Source organism: Artemia franciscana, chromosome 11, assembly GCF_032884065.1.
Source record: "Artemia franciscana chromosome 11, ASM3288406v1, whole genome shotgun sequence".
Taxonomy (NCBI): Eukaryota; Metazoa; Arthropoda; class Branchiopoda; order Anostraca; family Artemiidae; genus Artemia; species Artemia franciscana.
In genome coordinates, this window is record NC_088873.1 from 4,705,036 (window position 1) to 4,726,289 (window position 21,254).

The following is a 21,254-nucleotide window of genomic DNA, read 5'->3' on the forward strand; positions in this document are numbered from 1 at the left end:
ACGGTCGACACATCCTCTACCTTTTCTAAAACCACATTGTTCTTCCCTTATAACTTTGTATACAGCATGTCTCAGTCTAAAAAGTATCATATTACTCAGTTATTTGCTACCTACAGAGGCCAGACTAATACCTCGATAATTACGACACTCACTCTTGTCACCTTTCTTATACAGTGGTTTAATTAGGCAGCTTATAGTCCATTTCAGTGGCTAGTCACAAGTAATAAGATAGAAAAGCCGCAAGTATAGCCAGAATTTTATCTAGAAGAAACCAGGATAGTTATCTTGGGCTCAGAGGAGGTTTTAGGGGGGGGGGGGCTTGCCCTGGGTGCGGATATTTTGGGGCACAAATTTTCAAATAAATACTCTGAAGTTATAACCATTTTGCAATTTTTAAATTTCTTTTTTAATAAAATAAAGCAGAGGGCACAGTTAATAAATGAAAATAATTAATAAATTATTAAGTTACTAATTAAAAAATCGTAATAAAGTAATTTAAACTATGTATTAAAAATTAATTAAAAAGTTAATTATTAATTAGTTAATCAAATGGAAATAGTTATGTTGATAAATGATTTTTTTTTTAATTTGGCCTGAAGATTTTTTGGGAGACAGGGAGGAGGGGTGCTAATCAAGATTTTGCCGCGGGCTCAAGAGAGGACAGGACCACCACTGCTTAGGCTCCATTGCTTTGCAAAGGAAAAATTTGATAAATCAACATAATTCTTTTTTCTTTTTATCAGCATAAAATGTTAATAGATGTTTTATATACCTCATAATTTTTAATCGATAGCAACATGATCCATGTGGCAAAATCGTAGCTTGGTGTCACAATATGGCAGGAAACTTCTCTATCCTGTGGCACAATCTTTTTGGTAATTTAAGAGGGCTGTAGAACTTTTAATTTTCGTTCGAATGAGCATTTTTCTGAGCTTAGGACCATCAGATATGATCCCCTATGAAAAAAAACACACGCATCTCTAACCTTTCTTCTGTGAAAGAGAGAAAAAAAAACTCAACTTTTTGCTGATAAGAGCTTGAAGCCTCCGTAGTAGGATTCTATAATATGGTAAAACTAATTGTATAACTCTCATTAAGATCGCTTCCTTTTTTGGGGGTGCTTTCCCCATTTTCAGAAAAAAAAACAATTCTTTTGATATATTAATTGTTATAAATTTTTTTTTTTTACAATTTTGTTTACAATTGTTCCTGGTCAATCCTTGCATCTTTCATTATACACATGTATTCTAGATTTATTTTGGACTATGTGTAGAATATTCCAGAATCCCTTCTTTTTTGCAATCTTTTCATTTGTCTTAGTGCGAATTCTTTATTGACTTAAGAAACGTCCAGTGGGGATTGTGAAGGAGGTGGATTCTCCATGGGGAAATACGCCGGACTCCCATTAAATTATTAAAATTTAATAACCGGAATGAATCCGCTCTCTTTGGGGGAGTTAATTCTGAAAAATTCGAAAAAAATGAGGTATTTTTAATTTACGAAGGAGTGATCGGATCTTAATGTAACTTGATATTTGGAAGCGTATCGTGTCTCAGAGCTCTTATTTTCAATCCCCACCGGATCCGGTGACATTTGGGGGGAGTTGGGGGAACCTAAAATCTTAGAAAACGCTTAGAGTGGAGGGCACGAGATGAAACTTGGTGTGAAAAATAAGCACCAGTCCTAGATACGTGATTGACATAACGGGAACAGATCCGCTCGCTCTGGGGGGGGGGGTGTTAATTCTAAAACACTGACATTGAACGCTTAGAGTGGAGGGATCAGGATGAAACTTGGTTTGAAAAATAATTACAAGTCCTAGATACGTGATTTGCATAACCGGAATGGATCCGCTCTCTTTGGGGGAATTGAGAGGGGCCGAGGGTTAATTCTGAAGAATTCGAAAAAATGAGGTATTTTTAACTTACGAAGGAGTAATCGGATCTTAATGTAACTTGATATTTGGGAGGATGTGGTGTCTCATTCTTCTTATTTTCCTCTCTTATTTTCAATCCCGACCGGATCCGATGACAGTTGGGGGGAGTTGGGGGGAACCTAAAATCTTGGAAAACGCTTAGAGTGGAGGGATCGGGATGAAACTTGGTGGGAAAAATAAGCACAAGTCCTAGATACGTGATTGACATAACGGGAACGGATCCGCTCTCTTTTGGGGAGTTGGGGGGGAGGTTAATTCTGAAAAATTAGAAAAATGAGGTATTTTTAACTTACGAAGGAGTGGTCGGAAATTTCATATTTAGAAGGACCTCGTAACTCAGATCTCTTATAAAATCCCGACCGGATCCAGTGTCATTGGGAGAGGGGGACCGGAAATCTTGGAAAACGCTTAAAGCGGAGAGATCAGGATGAAACTTGATGGGAAGAATAAGCACAAGTCCAAGATACGTGACGGAAATAACCGGACCGGATCCGCTCTCTTCGGTGGAGTTGGGGGGGAGTAATTCGGACAAATTAGAAAAAATATACGGACGGATGATCAGATCTTATTGAAATTTGATCTTTAGAAGAATCCTGTGCTTTAGAACTCTCATTTTAAATCCCAACCAGATCTGGTTATATTGGGGGGGAGTTGGAGGGGGGAACAGGAAATCTTGGAACCCGGAAATCTTGGGAAATGCTTAGAGTGGAGAGATCGGGAGGAAACTTGATGGGAAGAACAAGCACAAGTTATAGATATGTGATTGACTTAACTGGAACGGACCCGTTCTCTTTAGGGGAGCTGGGGGTTGTTAATGTTCTAAAAATTAGAAAAATTGAGGTATTTTAACTTAAGAACGGGTGACCGGATCTTAATGAAATTTGTTATTTAGAAGGAACTCATGTGTCAAAGCTCGTATTTCAAATCTTGACCAGATCTGTTGACATTGGAGGGAGTTGGAGGGGAAATCCGGAAATCTGGAAAACGCTTATAAATGTCGTAGATACGTGATTGACGTAACCGGACCGGATCCGCTCTCTTTGTGGGAGTTAGGGGGTGGGGTTCAGTACTTGACGAGTTTGGTGCTTCTGGACGTGCTAGGACGATGAAAATTGGTAGGCGTGTCAGGGAGCTGCACAAATTGATTTGATAAAGTCGTTTTCCCCGATTCGACCATCTGGGGGGCTGAAGGAAGAGGAAAAATTAGAAAAGTTGAGGTATTTTTAACTTACGAGTGGGTAATCGGATCTTAATGAATTTTGATATTTAGAAGAACCTCGTGACATAGAGCACTTATTTTAAATCCCGTCCGGCATTAAGCTTCTGTATTTCCTCTTAGAGCAATCTATTGATTCTTAGAATTTTGCCAGAGCTCATATCATATGAGCTCTTGGCTCTTCCGACCTCGTCACATATGAGCTCTTAGCTCTTGTTCTGATGGTCCACCATTTTACTTAGAAACGCCAGTGGAATTTTGTTGCAGAAATTTCTAAAGACTTTTCTTTAAAACATATGTAAAACTTTTACATTACCATTGGGATAAAGAACCATCTTTTTGTCTCAAGGAGAAAGACAACAAACATGCTTAAATCTATCCAACTTAGAAACAATTATTTCTATAAAAGATATCAATTATTTTAGGAGTTAATTTTTGTTTTATTAATTATTTATTTTATAGAAGAATAATTTTTTTCTTAAAATAATTATAATTCTTATGTCTTTTCCTGCATATAGTTTACCGATTTCCTAGAGCATTTGGGAAAGCTACCTTTGCTGTTTTCCCGAAGCAAAATTGATTTTTAAGTACCGAATAAGCTTTAGATATAAATTATTAAGGGTTATTAGTAACGCTAATAAGTTTTATGCAGATACATTTTAAAAGTAGTGTTGATAGTTCTTATAAAAGTTATTGATTATTTTTGAGTTTTATATAAACTCAGGGCCGTATTCACAACTTTTGTTGGTGGGGGGGGGGGGTAAAAAAACTTTAAAAAGGCATCAAAAAAGTGTTTTTACACGTTTTGCGACTCAGACGAGTCGGAGGGGGGGGGGTCAAACCCCTTAACCACTCCCCTGAATACGGCCTTGTATAGAGTTAATAATTGTCAAACTCAAAGGGCTTGTGAAACCGGGTAGTTTCCAGATAGGATTCATTGCAGTGACGAGGCACGAGCGGTAAGTCATAAATGGCACGAGCCTTGTCGGAATTTCATTTGGAAAAACTTAGAAGAAAGACCCGGTTTTTTTTCTCTAAGAGAAAGGCAACATAAATATTTTAGTCTCGGGTAGTCTGGGGTAGAATTATTAAAAGACCAAGGACATCAAAGAAAAATGTTTTTATCCATCTGGGCCCATCTAAGGCCTATTTATACCCGAAGCCATGATCCTTTCTTTGGACTGTTTCATTATTTTAAAAAGTTTAAGGCAGTACCATAACAGTATTGGCATTTGGAACCGTGGAAATAAGTAAGCAAAGCTTTTTAGTTGAATTTGACAACAATGTCAAAAAATTTGTATGTCAATAGTCTTTTGAATCCAAACCTTAAAAGCAGCTACACCTTTAGTTGCTGTTCGGTGCCATATGGTTTTAGCTTGTTTTCTGCTGATCTTTAGCTTTTTTTGTTCATGTTTCATCTACGTCTCTTTTTTTCAATTTGAAAACTACAAAAATCTGCATAACTGTTTTTTTAGTTTTTTTTATATTTAAATTGAGTCCCAATTTCTTCTGATTTTTAAGATATACACGGTTGCCTGAGTTTCAATTTTATAAGTTCAAACAATCACTTGTCATTTTCAATGTCATGTGTACTTATTATCACTTACTTCTCCCTCTTTACACCCTCCCTGGAATTTCCAGTTTCGCTTAAATATTTCCTAACGATATCTTCCCACCCTAACCTAGGATGACCTGCTTCTCGTTTAGCCCTAGACAGTTGGCCGAAAAGGACAATCTTAGGCAATCTGTCATCCTTCATCCGCAGAACGTTCCCTAACCATCTCAACCTTTCTCTCATTATAGCCCTAGAAAGTAGGATTGAACCCCACTTTTCGTACAGCCTACTGTTTGAAATACGGTCAGTCAGCCGGGTACCCAAAATAATCTATAATCGATTTCTCTGAAAAACATCTAGCAAATCTTCCTACGTTTTCGGAGCGCTCATACTTCAGAACCGTATTTGGCCACTGTCATCATCGTAGCTTCCAGTATTCTAATCTCGGTTTGCAGACTTTTCATCCTATTCTTTTAAAAAAATTTCAATTGTAGAAAAAAAGCCTTGGGCCTTGGCTATTCTACTTTTAACATATTCACTACACCTACTGTCTTTACAAATGATTCTACCAAGGTAGCTGAAGCTGTCCACTTGATCGATCTTTGTTCCTCAGCGTCACTTTTTCATATTCACAAATTCATAAGCTTAGCGACTTCGTCTTCTTACATTTATTTTTAAACCTATTCTAGTACCCTGAATTTGCAAAACCTCTAAAAGTTCATTTATTTTGCTCACACTTTCTGCTTAAATCATCGGATGCTTAAATCATCAGCATAATATGAGTCCAGGAAACTTTTACTTCCTCATTTGACTCCATGTTCTCCCATTGCATTTCCTGTGGTCCTTGACATCCCCCCTTATCGAGGGAATATTTTCCATTTGTATGTATTCTGTTATGGAGTTAAAATTCTGAAATAGCAAATCAGCTGCTGCATAATAGCGTGTCAGATATTTGAAGAGAGGTTAGTAGATATTTGGGGGTGGAGTACCTGAATTCTCAAAAACTGCACTTTAGACCCAACTTTTCACACTTCCCATGAGAACTGCTTTCAGATAAATACAATGATTTGACTCCTGACCTTCTTTCCACTGAAATCATGTTTAGACTAACAATATAGTTCAATATAGCTGTTGAAAGGGTGACAGCTCCCCACCTATTTAATAAGAAACAAGCTACTATTTCCTATCTAAACCGCAGCAGTGTTATTCTTTTACACAACACTAATCTCTTAAATGTATTTGTCCGGCATACCATACAAAGATAATACCTTCGCTAAAGCTCTTCTATCAGCTGAATCAACGGCTTTCTCGTAATCTATAAAACTGAGGACTAAAGGTGTTTGATGACTCAGGCACTTCTCAATTATTAATTTAAAAGTTAAAATTTCGCCGGCACATCTCTACCCTTCCTAAAACTGCACGGTTCTTTCTTTAAGATTTTATCTACAACATCTCTAAGTCTTAATTTTTCACCTACAGAAACCACGCTCATGTCTCTATACTTACCACACTCACTCTTATCACTTTTTTCATACAAGAGATTTTTCTAAAATCTCTAGTTATTTGCTTTTTTTCAAAAATCATACTCATAACCTTTGTTAACTTTTTTCTAGCCTCATAACAACCACATTTAATATGCTGATTTATCACACTATCTGCGCCTGGGCCTTATTATTATTTTAATTATTTTAGTACCGTGCTAATCTTTCCTCACAGAATAAATTTTCCTTCTCATCCAAGGTGTCAGAAGCTTTTTCATTTTCTTCTATGTCTTTTCCTGTAACTCTATCCCGGTTTACCACATGCTCAAAATGTTCTGTTCATCACTTTTTAACTTTTTCCTTATCACTAATTGTGGCCCCGTCCCTATCTTTAACTGGGACAAGCCTGTATTGACTACTCCCTCTCAATTTATTAACATACCAGTAAAATATTTTACTATTATGCCGTGTAGCTGCATCTATACTAGGTCCCCGGCAATTTTATCCATTGCCTCCACTTGACACCTCCTAAGTTCATATTTTGATGCTTTCTCATGGAGTTTCGCCCTAAGTTTAGCCCTGGAGTTTAGCTTTCTTCCCTAAGACACCATCAGCAACTTCACAAATTGTTTTTCTAAAGTTATTCCAACCATCTTCTTCATTGTCAAATTTTAAACTCGCAAGTTTGTATTCAACTGTACCTGGAAAAATTCTCTCAAATTCTCATCCTAGAGTCTACCAAAATCATAGCTTCCCGGAAGGTAGTTACACTTCCGAAATTTTAGCTTTAGATTAACCTTAGACACTACTAGATGCTGATCCTTGCTTAACAGCAATCCTATAAACCCTAGTATCCTAATTGATTCTGCTGATCTTAGGTGTGCAATAACCTAATCAATAAGGTTACCTGTCTTACCATCATGCAAACGCCACTTTACTTGTGAGCCATTTTATGACCAAATATTGTATTGGTTATGGCAGGAAGCACTCTCAAGGAATCTTCTCATACCTCTCACGTTAAACATTTGGAGTTTGCCTAGTGTTCCTGAATTAGTGATTTCGGCGGTTTATACGTCAATATAAATAAAAAAAATCTGGTGAATATTTTGATCTAATCAAATCTTAAAGCTAAAAATAATTTTTTTCATAATTCAAAAATAATTATAAAACCTGTTTCGGGTTTGCATTCTAGATTGCTATACTTGACACTATTGTTGTGGGGTATCAAAAAATAGAGCAAAAAATTTTCTAGTCAACAATCAGAAACTTATTTCTATAATATATACTTCCTGGCTGCAGTCCCTTCAAATACTTTACATATTTGTGTTCCGAAGTCAAAAGACTAGATGCAGCTGTAATCGGAGCGTGTGAGAATGCATAAATTACACCAAGGTACCAATCACTCGGATAGTTCAGAAGCGATTCTGTCAAGTATTAGTTTGTTGTAACCTGTTTAAACAGAGTCTAGAGAATAATTAGCGTGCAGACATAAAACTGCCGGTTAATAGATACATATACAAAATTATATTGTATAAATAATTACAAGAAGAATTGCTAAGGATAACCTGCACCTAATCGTAATTTTGAGTGAGAAACCCCTTAAGTTCAACCTTATGTTTGTTTAGTTGAAGCGACGAAGAAAACTGATACCTTCGTATTTGACCGAGTTGTTGCCTAAGAAAAAGAATTGACTAGGGAGTTAAATGCTTGGACTTTGGCTAGACCTTATAACTAGATTGTTATCCCTAAAAAAAATCGCAGCAGTCTGCAGCCATTACTGTTTTCATTTCCTATACCAAATTTGCCTAGGCAAGGATATCATCTATCCATTTTTTTTACCGATGTGGGCGTTAAGATCTCCAAATAAAAACACCGTTTTTCTACCTGGGACCCTGTCTTTTGTTCTTGTAACTGTAAGTAAAGTTTATCTGAGTCGTAGTATCTTTGTCAGTCGATTCTACAGGAGCAGACACTACTGTGACTACTACTCTGAACTTTTAGTTGTAAAAGTAGCCATTAGCACTCTAATATTAATACCTTCCTAACCTAAACAGAACTTAGCAGCTTCCTTATTCATCATGAGCCCTACTCTCTGTCTATGTCTCCTCCCTGAGTAAGTAAACTCCATATCACCTAATTTCATGTTTCCTACCCCTGGGATATGAGTTTCTGAAACACCAAATAAGTTATTATATTGTTTTTTATCAAAAACTTTTGTAAGTCATCGTACTACTATGGTAAATGTGCACAATAGCGGCCTACTAAGACGGAGACATGCTAAAACAAAAAGAGAGACAAGTTTAGATTGCTAATTTTATGCTCATTTTTGCGGTTTTATGCGCGTTTTGACTATTTATCCTCAGCAACTCCTCTTCCCTAATGGCTAAAAAAAAACTAATATAATCATTGATGAATTCTTAATTCTGTGATTCACTGATAGCTGCTGCATTTTTTAAAGTAAGAATTTCGTCGTTTTCATGAATAATTATGATGTCATTATGATGAATAATCTTGTTCATACAGTACAACTATCGGGTTAAGTTATCTTTGATAGCTTTTATTCTGTTGGAATTTTTCCTTCAGTGGGGGGGGGACTGAAAAGTTGCTTTTTAGGCCCATATATTCTTTATTTACCATATGATGGTTTCCTCTAGCTTACTCATTCTTTGGATTTTGGGGGCTTATAAACTAAGAAAGTTGAAAGGAATCTGAATTTGTGGGCTGTAGTATAAAAAAAACTTCTGTGTGAGATTCAATTTTTATTTATTTTTTTACATTTCAAATTCAGCGTATTTACCTCAGCTCCAGAGGGAGAGGAAAGCTCAGATCATGCACACACGTAAGGAGGTGAAGCCCCCCTCCCTCCCCCAAAACTTTGATATTTTACTGATTTCTTTTTTCAGTTTTATTACTTTTATATCATACTGTAATTCCAACAACATGTTTGTTGTACTCTAATTGACCCCCCCCCCACGACAAAATTGATATTGAACATTAAATGTTTTTTTTCTGACTAAGTCAATTGCAAGCTTGTGAAGCTTCTGCTTCTACAAATTTTAGTAACCCTAAATTAGATCAGCGCTGCTGCTGAATTAGTTAGGGTAATTTTCTTTTTTGTAATTTTTTGAATTAGTTAGTGTAATTACTGTGTTTTTTTATTAAATCAGTTTATCATGCCAACCAACTTTTTATGTGTATTCTAGGATGATGCTCGCCTGTTTTTCACATTGGCAAGTGGCGCTGATGAGGGTTTTCTGAACTATGAACTAGCACAAGTTATGAAACGTCTTTGGGGAGACAGAGGGGTGCAACACTGTTTCAGTCGGTCTAGGGAATATCAACTGAATGATTCAGCTGCCTATTATTTGAATAGCTTGGATCGAATTTCGTCACCGAATTATATTCCGACGCAGCAGGATGTGTTGAGAACTCGAGTAAAAACAACTGGGATCGTTGAGACGCAATTCAAGTTTAAAGATTTGCATTTCAAGTAAGTTACCGTACTCATGTTAAAACGAGAAAAAATTAACTTGAGTATAGCTGACAACCCTCATGCCTTCTCAAAACCCGAACATAATTTGCGCTTTACTGAAAACACAATACGTTTGAAATGTTTTCACTTTTCTTTTTTTCAAAAAAAAATCAAAACTTCAAGAAATAAATAACAGTACATGCCAATTAAAGTGACAATCCACGGTCTTTTTTTAGTGAGGCGCAAATTGTGTTCTGGTCTTGAGAAGGCATGGGGTTATCAGCCCACTCATGTTAATTTTTGCTTGACTCGGCTAATTATTGTAATTTCTGCTCGTTTTGAGTTTCATTTATTTATTGATAGAGATTTGTGGTAGTTTTAGCTCTAAATGGGTACCTGGAGAAATTTGGGGAAGGTAAACAGGAAGGGTGTGCGAAAGCACAGGATGGCTGGCCCCCAACCCCCTATTGCACTTCCTGGCTGAAGGGCCAAGAAACGGAGATCAGCACCGCCGGTACGGACTGTAAAGTCTAATGCCGTATCCTTTACCTTTACGCTTGGAAAGATTATTTGACTTTATTTCTGGTCATTCTTGGCTTAATGGAGCTATTTACTTTTCTTTGAAAAACTTATTTTGAGGAAAAAGTTTTTTATATTAATCAAGTAAGTAATAGTCTCAATATTACAGTCCATCCTTCGTTCTGACTTGGTCGTGACTTAGTCTGACTTAAAAGTGGACACGGTCATTAATGAAAAACAAATTATTGTTATAATGAAAAAGAAATCACCAATGCAACAGCACAAACACAGATAAAAAAAAAGGAAGACAGAAGGAGAAAAGGAAGACTGTTTTCCTGCATTAGTAATTAATATATATCAGTACTTGAATGAGGCCTTAACCCTACTCATCCATACAATCACATAGGTCAAACAGCATAGCCATACACAATCAACCATAAAGAATAATCCATGCAGAATAATCCTAGGCAAGGTTTTACTCAAGAGCGGGGAAGGTGCAATTCATATTGCGTCTTTTACGTCTAATGCGCGTTTTGCGAGATTTTATGTTTTAAGTAAGTTACCAACTTAGTCCACTTTCACCACAGTTCCTTCCAAAAGTGATTCAAAAACGAAAAACTTAGACCTAAAATTCGATTCTTCAGTCAGGATTAACCACTAATGCTGCACCCAGAGTGGGGATGGGGGGACTGGTTTTGATGACGCAGTCCAGCTTTTAATATTTTTTTCAGTTATGGAAATTTAATTTCTTTCCATTTCTGTCATAATTCAAATGATTAAGGAAAACTGACTGTAATATTTTTCGGACTTTAAATAGTTTTCAGTTTAAGAAAATTCATGACTGTCAAGTATAAGAATTAATGGTAATTCAAGATTATGGAAAACTGAATGTCTTCCATAATTTTGTATTCCATAATATTATTTTGGATTTTATATACTTTTTCAGTTTGAGGAAATCCCAGATCAAGGGTAAGGATTAAGGAAATCTGAGTCATATTTTTCGAATATTATTTAATTTTTCATTTTTTTTAATCATTACTATTATTTCTGATGCATAAAATTGTGTTTTTCTGCTGTTTTACGAATTAATTTGGCAAGACTGTATCCAGATGAGGGTTACAGGGTTTGCCCCATTCATATGCATTTGCAATGTTCAACACTATTAGGTGCTGTTGAACCCCTACCTGAGGGGCCAGTCAGATTGTCCATATTGGCACTATTCTTCAAATATACTTTCATTAGTCCTATCTCTTCTACTCTGATTAAACTCTATTTCACTATTCCTAAGAAAAGTCTCGGATCAAATTTAGCTTGCCATGTATTGATCGGTCTCATTAGAAGAAGAATCATCATCTTCCCCATCTGAGTGATCGGTCTCGTCATCAGTCTCCATCAGATTCTCTTTGTTTTTCTTCATAGTATTGATATAATTCAAAAATTGTCAAGCTTATTATGAATAGGACATATAGGGTCATAATGCCGACTCCAATCCATTCTTCCGTTGTTATTGGCCTGACTCTTTACTCAGCTGTATGAAACTCAGACAAAATGTTGTCTTCCATTGGACTGGAAATTGAAAATGAGAAATGAACTCATTCGATTGGAAATTGAAAGGGCTATTGTTCATTTTATAATTGAAAGTGATTGGAGGGCAACTAACCATTCCTCTCACGTCCACCATTTCCCAAAACATTTTCCAATCAAAATTTTGATATAGTCATTTTGTTCAACGTAATTGAAAGGTCCGAAAATTATGTCTTTGAGGATGACAACCTCCCACAGCCCTCAGGGCAAGAGTTATAAGTTATAAATAGCGATGTGGACACAATTTATCCTATATTTATTTATTTATTTTGGCTTTAGACCTGGGCACTTCGTATCGAAGGTGTTGTCGTAGAAACCTCATAAAGGGTTGATTCAATTGGTAATTGAAGGGGCTAGTGCCCTTTTTAATAATCGAAAGTGATTGGAGGACAACAAAACCCCCTCCCATGCCCACCATTTCCTCAACACATCCAGTGAAAATTTCGAGGCAGCCATTTTGTTTTGCATGGTAGAACGGTCCAGCAACTATGTTTTTAGGGATAGTGGGTATGTCAACCCCCCGTGATTATGTAATTGGCCCGTTATAGTTTAAAACCAAAAGTTGCTTTAAATCAAAAGGCATTGTATTTTTGGTTGCGCTAAGACACCTCAGTAATATATCGAAAACAAATGAGAAAACAATATATCGGAAATCGAATGATAAAACACCAAATGTTTTCTTCAATTTTGGTTCTCACACATTTTGTCAGAATATTCCGAGTTGAGCCATTTCGAAAGTACGTTTTCATTGACCCTCTTCATCTTTCAATTACCACGTTTAGCCGCCAATGCAATCTTTACCAGATGTACTAAGGCTAATTGGCTCTAATTTTTGTTATGCTGGATTTTTTTTTGCTTCAAACAAATATCAAACTATTTATGGAGATTTTGCACTTTTAAAATTCACTTTTTATCCTTTTTTTTCAAACAGTTCGTGGTAACGAACTGTAGTAAGCAGCGACCCGGCTCAAAAGTAACCGAAACTCTAAAAAAACGGAATTTTGATACCAATAGATACATCAAAAGAATCGTATTCTTGTGGTGATTTTTAATACATATGTTTGATCAAGCTTAGTCTTAATCATCAAAAGTTACAAGCCTGAGAAAAGTTGCCATATTTTTGAAAAAAGGGGGGAAATCCCCTAAAAATCATAGAATCTTAATGAAAATCACACCATCAGATTCAGCGTATCAGAGAACCTTACTGTAAAAATGTGGATTTTTTTTTAGTTTTTTCCGGAAGAAAGATAACGGATGCGTGTTTATTTGTTGTTGTGTTTTTTTCCCAAGGGTAATCGTATCGACCGGTGGTCCTATAATGACGCCCCCTCTTTACGCTAAACTTTGACTCTTTCTCACAGCTCCACTCTTAAGTAATAGAAAATTTAGCTTAAAGAGCAGGGTCTTGAGGAGAGGTCAGACCCTTTCATATACAGAATAATTTCTGTTTGTTTTAAGTTTTAATGTCGCTCCTTACTTTCAGTTAAAAAAACTTGTTTTTTTTATTGAATTTTTCACTGGTTTTCAACTAATGCAGGTTCGAATTTGGCTCGCCGGCATGAAAAATTAAAACGAAATTGGAATATTAATTTTGGCAAAGCATCCCCCTGTGTAAAATTTACTTTGGAAAGTCCACCTCCAGAAACTACCCTCTCAATGTGAAAATCTCTCCATATAAAATAACCGTTCCCCCACTGAAAATACTACACTCCTTTATCTTTCATTTAGCAGTAGCTATAAGTTTTTTTATCACTTGCCCTGTTGTTCAATTGAGAAATTCTTGGATAGAACGTGTACTTAAAATCCAGTGGCCATATACAGAAAAGAAATGAACAAATAAAAAAAACCGACAAAATTGAACAAACCGAAAAAAAAATTTAACAAATCCAGTTGTAACACACAAGACGTTGAAATTATATTTTCCCTGCCTCTAAAACTTTCTACTCAATAATTAGGCCCCTAGAAAAAGTCTGAATAATACCTGGGAGCAGTCATCCCCACAAAAAACACTCCTTAAATTCTCCTAACTCTGGCAATCCACATACCTAATTCCACCTGTATGTGGAAATCTGACTTGCCTAACTATTGCTTAATACACAAATGCTTAGCACATGAATTAATTAAAAATTGGCTCACAAATTAATTAATACGTTAATGTTTAATGCAAAAATACACAAAACACGAAGGAACAGAACATATTATCATTTCATTTGGTGCTTTAGATGAGGATTTTCTTTTACTTATTCTTTTTTCAAATTTTAGAATGTTTGACGTCGGTGGTCAGAGGTCTGAGCGAAAAAAATGGATTCATTGTTTTGAAGGGGTTACAGCTATAATATTCTGTGTTGCTTTATCTGGTGAGTTTCAAACTTTTTAATTTGATATAATTGTGTTGTATTCGGTATAATTGTGTTGCATGTTTTATATTCTGTGTCGCTTCTTTTGAGTTTTCTAACTTTTTTTCAATATAAATTGAATATTTTACTGTCGAGGCAGTTTCAATCTTATGAAATATCTTTAGCTCAGGCTGAGAATATTTTTCGATAAAAAGAAATCCTTTTCAGAGTTGAAATCGATTTTTAGGATCTTGTTTAAATGACTTTGATTGAATAGCCTAATTAATTCCTACTGTTATTGCTCAACTGAATTCGATTGCACAATCTGCTTGGATTAGAAATACTATATTTGAAAACTATATTTGAAAAAATATTTGAATACTATAAATAAATAAGTAAAATAAATAAATAAATAAAATAAATAATAATAATTTTATAAATTATTATAAAATAATTAATAATAAAATAATAAATAATAATTTTTAAAATAAATAAATACTATAAATAAGAATACTATATTTGAAAGCTTAATGGTTATTTAAAAGCTTGTCTCCAATCGGTTACATTAATATTTTATTGTTTATCATTAGTTTAATGTTTTAGTTGGAATGAATTTAATATCCTGAAGCATTTTTGGTTCAGTCTAAGAACATTTGTAGGTAAAGAAATTTCGTTTCAAAGTCAAAGTCACTTGGTAGGATCTTGCTTAATTGACTTTGATTGAATAATCCTTTCTTCTATTAATTATTCAACCGGCTTCGACTCCTCAATTTACGGTTATTCAAAAGTTTGGATAATTACTGTTATCATAGGAAAATTGAAAATAAGTTGAAAAATTACGGTTATTTAAAATCTTGTGTCAAATCAGTGCTTTTTGTTAATTTAACATTTCATTATTTATTATTATTCTTATGTTTATAGTTAGAATGGCTTTAATATCCAGAAGTATTTTTGGTTCAGTCTAAAAATATTTGTAGATAAAGAAATTTCGTTTCAAAGTCAAAGTCACTTGGTAGGATCTTGCTTAATTGACTTTGATTGAATAATCCTTTCTTCTATTAATTATTCAACCGGCTTCGACTCCTCAATTTACGGTTATTCAAAAGTTTGAATAATTACAGTTATTATAGGGAAATTGAAAAATCAATTGAAAATTGAAAATAAGTTGAAAAATTACGGTTATTTAAAATTTTGTGTCAAATCAGTGCGTTTTGTTAATTTAATATTTCATTATTTATTATTATTCTTATGTTTATAGTTAGAATGGCTTTAATATCCTGAAGCATTTTTGGGCCAGTCTTAAGAATATTTGTAGATAAAGAAATTTCGTTTCATAAGTCAAAGTCATTTGGTAGGATCTTGCTTAATTGGCTTTGATTGAATAATCCTTTCTTTCAATAATTTTTCAACCGGCTTCGGGTCCTCAATTTACTTTATGAAAATTATTATATTTTAATACTTTATAATTATACAAAAAAATTTATATATTTGACTCTAAAAAGAACAGTAAGCCATGAAGACCATAAGCCAATTTTTTTTTTTTTTTTTAACTGAAAAATAAACAGCAATGATTACACATGGGAGACACGTCGTTTTTACCAAGTCAATATTGTTGTGTTGACCATAATAATCCATTTAGTAAATTAATTTGATAACTTTTCTGAGTCATATTTCTATTTCTAGGTCAAAGTCTGAACCAGAAAGAACATGTAACGGAATTTACCATTTTTTAGCTTTTATAACTTGTTGAATCATAGATTTTAGATAATTCCACAGATTCGTCATGAAAAATTTATGCTTAAAAATCTATGAAAAAAATCTCAAATGGAATTTATCGATTTTATCTAGTCTATAGATTTTTAATTGTGGCATTGAATGTTGCTTTGATTAAATTAACTTTTCTTTTTGTTTCTTGTAAAGATTTATATTTGGCTACTTTTCCTAAACAACTCGTGTGTGTAGTTTCGGAATCTTATATACAAGACTCGATTACACAACTGAAAGTAAAAATTATAACGGTGTTCTTATTGTTTACTCGAATTAGATTTTTTTTTTTTAATACATTTGAAAGGGTATTCCCAATTTATTACCATAACCTTTTCGGGGAATGTAAACAAACCTTAGCTTCAAACGAAAAACGTTTCGGTTTAGCCCACCTCCCACAAGACTTGTTTGAAGAATCTATATGGATCATAATAAAGCCTAAGAATGTGGCTTTGGTGCATAAAACTTTCTCTTTCCTACCCCCCCCCCCCCCGAAAAAAAAAAGCGTAACCTGTTTTTACCTGTTCTAATAAACTAGACCTATCTGCTTTCCCATCTCAAGACCTTTTAAAGAATCCTTCCTCTTTTTTAGGAATTTTTCTTTATTGTAAAAAAGACAATTAAATGGTTAAAAATATGGCTATTAGGCCTAAAGTTTTAAGTTTCAGTTCCAATCCAACCAAGCTCCGATAACACCACTCCTGTCACGTACTGAGGAACCTTTTTTGGAGGGGGGGGGTCATTTCAAAAAGAAGCAGTAGAAATGGGTGACCTATAAAAAAAACGATCAGGAATGCGGGAACATCGTACAAATCTTTATTTTGAGGGAACATGGCTAAACTAGTGAGTTTGTCTGGAGGAAATGATGCTTACTCCAGTAGTTACGGAGTTGGTGTAGTCAGGGCTGTCACTGAGACCTTAAGGATTTCCCAAGAGTATCACTTTAGAAAAATCGCAAGGTTTGCAAAAAATCTGAAAGATGTTCAATAATAATAGTTGTTTTATTCTAATATTTAATAAACGTCGAAAGTAGTAATAAATGTAATATTTAATAAATATCAAAAGCATAGAGCCTTTTCTGAGGAACATAGAGTTTTGTTCTTTGTTTACGCGTTAGTATTTAAGAACCTTGAAAAAAAGCAGTGTCCTCGCAAAAATCCTGGATATGGCTTTGAGATCGTCATAATTTGGTTCTCTGGTTGTTAATTTCAATTTGAGACGTGCTTCCATATCTAGCCGTCTGTTCTTTGCAGATGTAAAATTCCCGCCAAAATTCGGTGCAAATTTCAAACTCTTCTCAGATTCCTGGGGGTACCTATACCATACTTTGAGAAACACTAATTTAGACCGCCACGGTCCAAACACAAAAAGTAAGGAGTAATGGTCCAAACGTTTCCAGAAATATTTGAATAAAATTGTGATTGGTACTTGTATAATATACCCCCTACCGCTCAAGAAGTGAAGTTAGGTTAATCCTAATAAAATATACCTAAGTATGATAGAAATATAGTACTTTCGAAACAAATATGGGCTTTATATTTGCACAATAGGGTGGGGGTGAAGTTCAACAGGTCTGCATGCAAAATGTGTTAGCTACAATTATTCTGATATTGTGAAATAAGGATTGTTTTCTGGTTTCACACTGTCCAAATACTTTACCCCCACTCCCCCTAATGTGCAAATTATATATATTTCCCATGTATTCTGTCACTTCTCTTTGTCTTTTCTCACGCTAGTTGAAAGAAATAGGTTTACAGTGCGTCAATGCATGAATAACTTGAGCGGTAGGGGGTATATCATACACTAAATAATTCTATGTTTTTGCTTTTTGCGATACAGAAAGTGAAAATAGTGCGAGAAATTTCCAGAAATGTTTAAATCAAAGCAGAATTTCTCGCTAAATGTCTTCTTGAACACGTATGTAATATTGTATTAAATATATATTGTATTGTGTAAAGCGATATCATATTGTATTGAAGTTATAATATAATATTGTATTATCATCATTTTTAGGATATGACCTTGTATTAGCAGAAGACGAAGAAATGAATCGAATGATTGAATCCATGAAACTTTTTGAATCGATATGCAATAACAAGTGGTTTGTAGAGACATCAATAATATTGTTCCTGAACAAGAAAGACTTGTTTGAAGAAAAAATCAACAAATCGCCATTGACTATATGCTTCCCCGAATATACTGGTGAGTCTTCCTTTCATATACCTAAAAAGCATTATATCGTATCTCCATAAGAGAGAAGTCGATCCAATATTGGTTTCTAAGAGTCATTAGCCCTCTGGAAAAATTTAGACTTAAATCTTCACTCTTTTTCACCTTATCTCTTGCTCCCCCTCCTGAAGAAAGTACTTTGATGCTCCAGTCCTTTAAGGTTTAGGCCTGTTTTACCTATGAATTTATATCCATAAAATTACCATGATTCAAGTCTGAAAATACATCTTCGAAGAAGACTTAGGCGGGATTTATGTAGACGGGTTTTTTTTATGTGGAGAGTTTAGTATTAAAGCAGCAAAATAGACTAAATAGATATATCTTTTTTGAATATAAAATAGTTTATTATATGTCAAATTAAATTATTTTATGCTAAATTATAATTCCGTTTCAGAGCAGCAGTTGACGAAATGCACTTGACATTTTTCTGGTTTATTGCTTTCAATTTTGCCAGAGTCATCATTCTTCTCAACTGGTATTCCATATTGTGGTCCTTGTCTGCAGGGCCGTACCCAGTTTATTTTTTGGGCGGGGGCGGGAGGTTAAAAAAACACATAAAAAGCGCATAAAATTCATTTACATTCTTTTTTGTTATGTTTTTTACGAGCCAGACAAACATTTAGGGGGGGGGGGGTTCAAACCACATACCCCCACTCCTGGATACGGCCTTGCTTGTGTGTTCACCTCGTATGTAGAAAAGATCAACTTTGAAGGAAAAGGAAAAGGCTAATTTTGGAACCTTTCTGTTGGTGTTAAAAATAAATAAGTGCCTGGAAAAAAATAACGTCTTTGTAAAGATTAATTTTAAAGCAAGTAGAAAAATAACGACTTGTGAGGAATTTCATGTTGCACGAATAAGCATATTTTAGATTGAAACGAGAAAATATGTTATTTTAATAACCTAATTATTTAATTAACTTTATTAATTACTTTATGAAATTGTATTGATCATTTTATGTTCTGATAATAATTTATTAATGGGTTATTTTATTAATTATTGAGGGTACTTTGGGTTGCAGCGCTCGATTTCTTTTACCAAATTTGGCCTAAAACGTTGCATATGACATGCCCCTGCGACGGCTGCGATATTCCACAATGCAAATTGTTTAGGGGTCTTTGCTAAATTTCATGCCAGAAACTGAACCTTCCGTATAGGCACATACGCGGGTACTTAGCTGCGGAAGGGAGTAGGGATTTCTTAACGAAAGAGTTTATTTTTGTAATCAATAATGCTCTACCAAATTTGTCTTTATATATGCCTAAGCTGAGAAGCCAAATCAAATAGGATTTTCTGCCTTTTTTTCTCTGTCCTGTTCAAACCAATGATTCACTATTTTTATTTAAAATAAAGTTTACTAGATTATGTATTGTGTAAGTACATTTTCCGTGGAAGGGAGGAGGGGTTGGTAATCTTTCTGAAGGGGTTTAAAATGTACTTTTTTCCATAAGTGTCAGATTTACCCCAAATATTACAAGGCTTTACTATTGTAAAGTCTTTGTTATCTAACCCCTTGATGGAACTCATAAATATTGATGCGTATGATTTAAGAAACCAAATGGTATGATCTGAGCATTATCTACTCAGAAATATTGATGGGTATAATTACGCAGTGATTCAACCTCTCAACCCAACTTGAATATAATCAATGGATATGATTGACAAAACTAAATTCGACCCCACTTATACATATTGACTGGTATGATTTCCAAATCCAAAGCCCCGACCTCACTGATAACTACTGAGACTTACAAAAGCATTGTTTTTTTTTTAAAGAAAAATCGAATGATTCCAAAACCACATAAGCCAAATTGATCATATATATATATATATATATATATATATATATATATATATATATATATATATATATATATATATATATATATACAAACTGACAACCTATTGGTACGTATTGTCTTATGTTTTAGTTATATTTTTGTGTTATTGCATGGTATAATTTGCTATTTTAATTATATACTAGTTATAAAAACAATATACTAATAACACCTAGAATTATATTATAGCATGTTAAAGGTTAAAAGTTATGCTGTTTTCAGCGAATTCCTTATTATACCGCATTTTCGGAGGAAAACTAATATCGTATCAATAAGCCTATCTGTTTCGATTAACCCACGATTATGCCCGTTATTGATGGGTATCATCCAAGATTCAACACCTCTACTGCAGTCCCAAGTGTCACTGGGCAGGATTTAGAAAGTCAAAGATTCAGTTCTTCAACCTGAATTAGAAACAAGTGATTTTCGATAGTTTTTTTTTATGTAAATATCAAATGACAACAAAACCTGAGTTGGAAAAATAGATGGGTAAAGTATCGAGTACATCAAAATCAAAACATTTTTATGCCTTTTGGACCCATTTTATGCCTTTTTGTACCTGAAAGGGTCGATTTTCTAAGATTTATGCCTCGGTTGTTTCTCAATTAAGAACTTTTTAGGGCAATACGTCATTTTCGTTAGTGTTGCTATGTTGAACTGTGAAAATAAATATGCAAGCGAAATTAGTTAACTTTGACAATGTTTTATCTTGATGTTCTTTCCCAAAGACAACTATACTTTAAAGAAGTTTCATGGGTTTCTGCTGATTTCTCAACCAATTTCATTGTTGTTAGTTACTTTGGTATCCTTTACCACAAAAAACTGTATTTGGAATTATTTTCGTTAAAAGTTTTTTCCCATTTTTTTTTTCAAACATATTTGTTTCAGTTTACACTTGAAAAAGTCAGGTTTCATTTTTATTGTTCTTAGTGCTTTAAGCTGCCACTGCCGCTAGTGCTGGTGTTTGTGTGTTCGCTTCATTTCTTGACTATTGAGGCACAAGGAGCTTTGAATCTTGTCTTATTTTATAGAATTGGCAAGTATTTCTCACTCTAGAAAAAACTTGTCTGTGTATATTAATGCGTCAAAGGTCAACTAAAAAGCCAAGATAGTTCAAATGGTAGAGTACAAAATTTCCAAACTCGGGGCATTAGATCCCTTGGCCCGCTCAAACTTGAACCTGACGTATGGTTTACTGTTTGTAACAAGTAAAATATTGGGAATACGTGCGTTTTTGGGTAAAGCTTATTTGTGAAGGAAAGATTGACGCTGTATGATTTTATCATGAAAAGAGAAATCACCAATGCAACAGCACAAACACACAAA

General features: G+C 34.4%; 1 protein-coding gene across 4 annotated transcripts in view; it reads left to right on the top strand.

Annotated features, from left to right (window-relative positions):
* Window positions 1-21,254, top strand: part of LOC136032708 (guanine nucleotide-binding protein G(i) subunit alpha-like) — a 51,716-nt gene that overhangs the window by 21,384 nt on the left and 9,078 nt on the right. For all 4 annotated transcript variants that reach the window (XM_065713016.1, XM_065713014.1, XM_065713015.1 and 1 more), the window contains exons 4-6: window positions 9,392-9,678; window positions 14,026-14,120; window positions 17,877-18,065. In XM_065713016.1, the coding sequence (XP_065569088.1) occupies window positions 9,392-9,678; window positions 14,026-14,120; window positions 17,877-18,065 (571 nt within the window). The remainder of the gene's footprint in view (window positions 1-9,391; window positions 9,679-14,025; window positions 14,121-17,876; window positions 18,066-21,254) is intronic.